This window comes from Corylus avellana, chromosome ca5, assembly GCF_901000735.1.
Source record: "Corylus avellana chromosome ca5, CavTom2PMs-1.0".
NCBI classification, from domain to species: Eukaryota; Viridiplantae; Streptophyta; class Magnoliopsida; order Fagales; family Betulaceae; genus Corylus; species Corylus avellana.
The window spans coordinates 22,274,479-22,276,178 of NC_081545.1; the positions used below are offsets into that span (position 1 = coordinate 22,274,479).

Genomic DNA, 1,700 nt, shown 5'->3' on the forward strand with positions numbered 1-1,700 from the left:
AAACCTATCTTTGTACCCCCACAAGCTATATCCATCCAAAAATAGCATTTGACTTTCTTTACGTTTTTTGTTCTTTTGTTTTTTTTTTACTTCCTTGCTTTATTCAATGAATGCAACTCCAAAAGTTTTCAGGCCTAATAAGACCCGCAAATTTATGTGAGATTTCTTTTTTCTATTTTTACATAAAAATCATTGCTATTGCTTCTTGCTCCTAAAATTCCAAAAATGTACGCAGGATTCATATTCGTTGCAAGACATTTAGTTTCTATTAGTTACATACTTTAATATGTTATATTTGTGTTCAAGCCAAATCACTTATTGCTTTTTAATGCCATTAAAAAGAAAAAGAAAGAGTGTGAGAGATTCTGGTCAGCTAAACGAAATTTATAAACTTCATAAACTCGAAATTCTCAAAGTACTATATCGATTTGATGATATACAACAAAGAAGATGACGGAAACATCTCACTTTTTATTTTGTTACAAAGTGACGTACATCCTGAGAAACAAGTAGTGCATGCAATAGCTATAAAAAGAGTAAAACGGAGCCGTTTTCTAGGCGGGGCATTTGAACCCCTCCGGCGGAGTCTTGCCACAGTCAACAAGGAGCTGAAGAGCAATTGGGAGGATGATGTTGATATTCAGAAGCTTAACCTTAATGGTGGTGCAAAGGCAAATGGCGGCGTCCAAGTCCACCAGTCCTTGCAGCACGGGGCAGCACGCGTCCTTCGCGCTGCTGCCAATCCCTACGTGCACAAGGCCACCCAACACGTCCACACACGCACCTAGCTTGAGAGTGTCAATGGAGCACGTGCCTCCTGCCGGTGGAGTTGGTGATGGCACGACAGGCGGTGACTGTGGAGGTCTAGGTGACGGCACGACTGGTGGGTTGGGCACATAAGGTGGTGATGGGTGTACAATGGGAGGTTTCACAATTGGTGGTTTGGGTGGAGAAATATGAGGCGGATGGGGTGGTTTCACAGGAGTGGGTGGCCTAACATGTGGGGGATGGCCACCGTGGGGTGGCAAAGGACGAGAGGGAGGAGGGCAGTTGGCTGAAGCAAAAGAAGTGATGAGCAAAGTGGCCAAGTTTAGTAGGAATAAGAGATTAGAGAGAGCATGCTTCCTCATCTTTATGTTTTTTCACCAGTATTCAGTGAATGGAGTCTCATATCATGCTTTACCTTTCTTTTATAGACACAACAATCAATTGTACAGTCCCCTATTGCCTGGATGGGAGTTTTTGTGGGTCCTGCTACTATTTTTTTATTTTTTTTATTTTTCTATTGAATTTAGTGTCGTTTCTCTTTTTACCCATTTATCTTAATATTGCATTGGAAAAAAAAAATGAAGGTAGTCGTCAAAGAATAGGAGATAGATGTTGGGAATTGGTTTGCAAAAAGGCAAAAAAATATAATTCGCAAGCCAGAAATCGAACTTTATGAAGAACATTGTTATTTAAATAAAATTGCAAAACAAAGAATACTTACTTGAAAAAAAAAAGGTCACTCTTGGTTTTGGGTAGAAATTTCTGATTTTTCTTCCTCTAGGAAAACAGCAGAGATCTTAGGAATAATGGAACTTTTAGATCTTCTCACCAATAACTGACAATAACCAATAAAGTTTGTGGACTCTTACTTGGCTCTTCAAATTTTAAACTTTGTTCTTCTAGAGTTAACTCAAGAATAATTAATTCTCATA

The 1,700-nt window shown here is 39.1% G+C and overlaps 1 protein-coding gene across 1 annotated transcript; it reads right to left on the reverse strand.

Annotated features, from left to right (window-relative positions):
* Window positions 1-374: 374 nt before the first annotated feature.
* LOC132182898 (36.4 kDa proline-rich protein) lies at window positions 375-1,168 on the reverse strand. The gene has a single exon (XM_059596265.1). It carries the CDS (start codon window positions 1,128-1,130, stop codon window positions 555-557), a length of 576 nt encoding a protein of 191 aa, XP_059452248.1. The 5' UTR covers window positions 1,131-1,168; the 3' UTR covers window positions 375-554.
* Between the last annotated feature and the right edge of the window lie 532 nt (window positions 1,169-1,700).

Excerpts from the sequence above, each read along its gene's own strand:
- LOC132182898 (XM_059596265.1), bottom strand. The coding sequence starts at position 1,130 with ATGAGGAAGCATGCTCTCTCTAATCTCTTATTCCTACTAAACTTGGCC.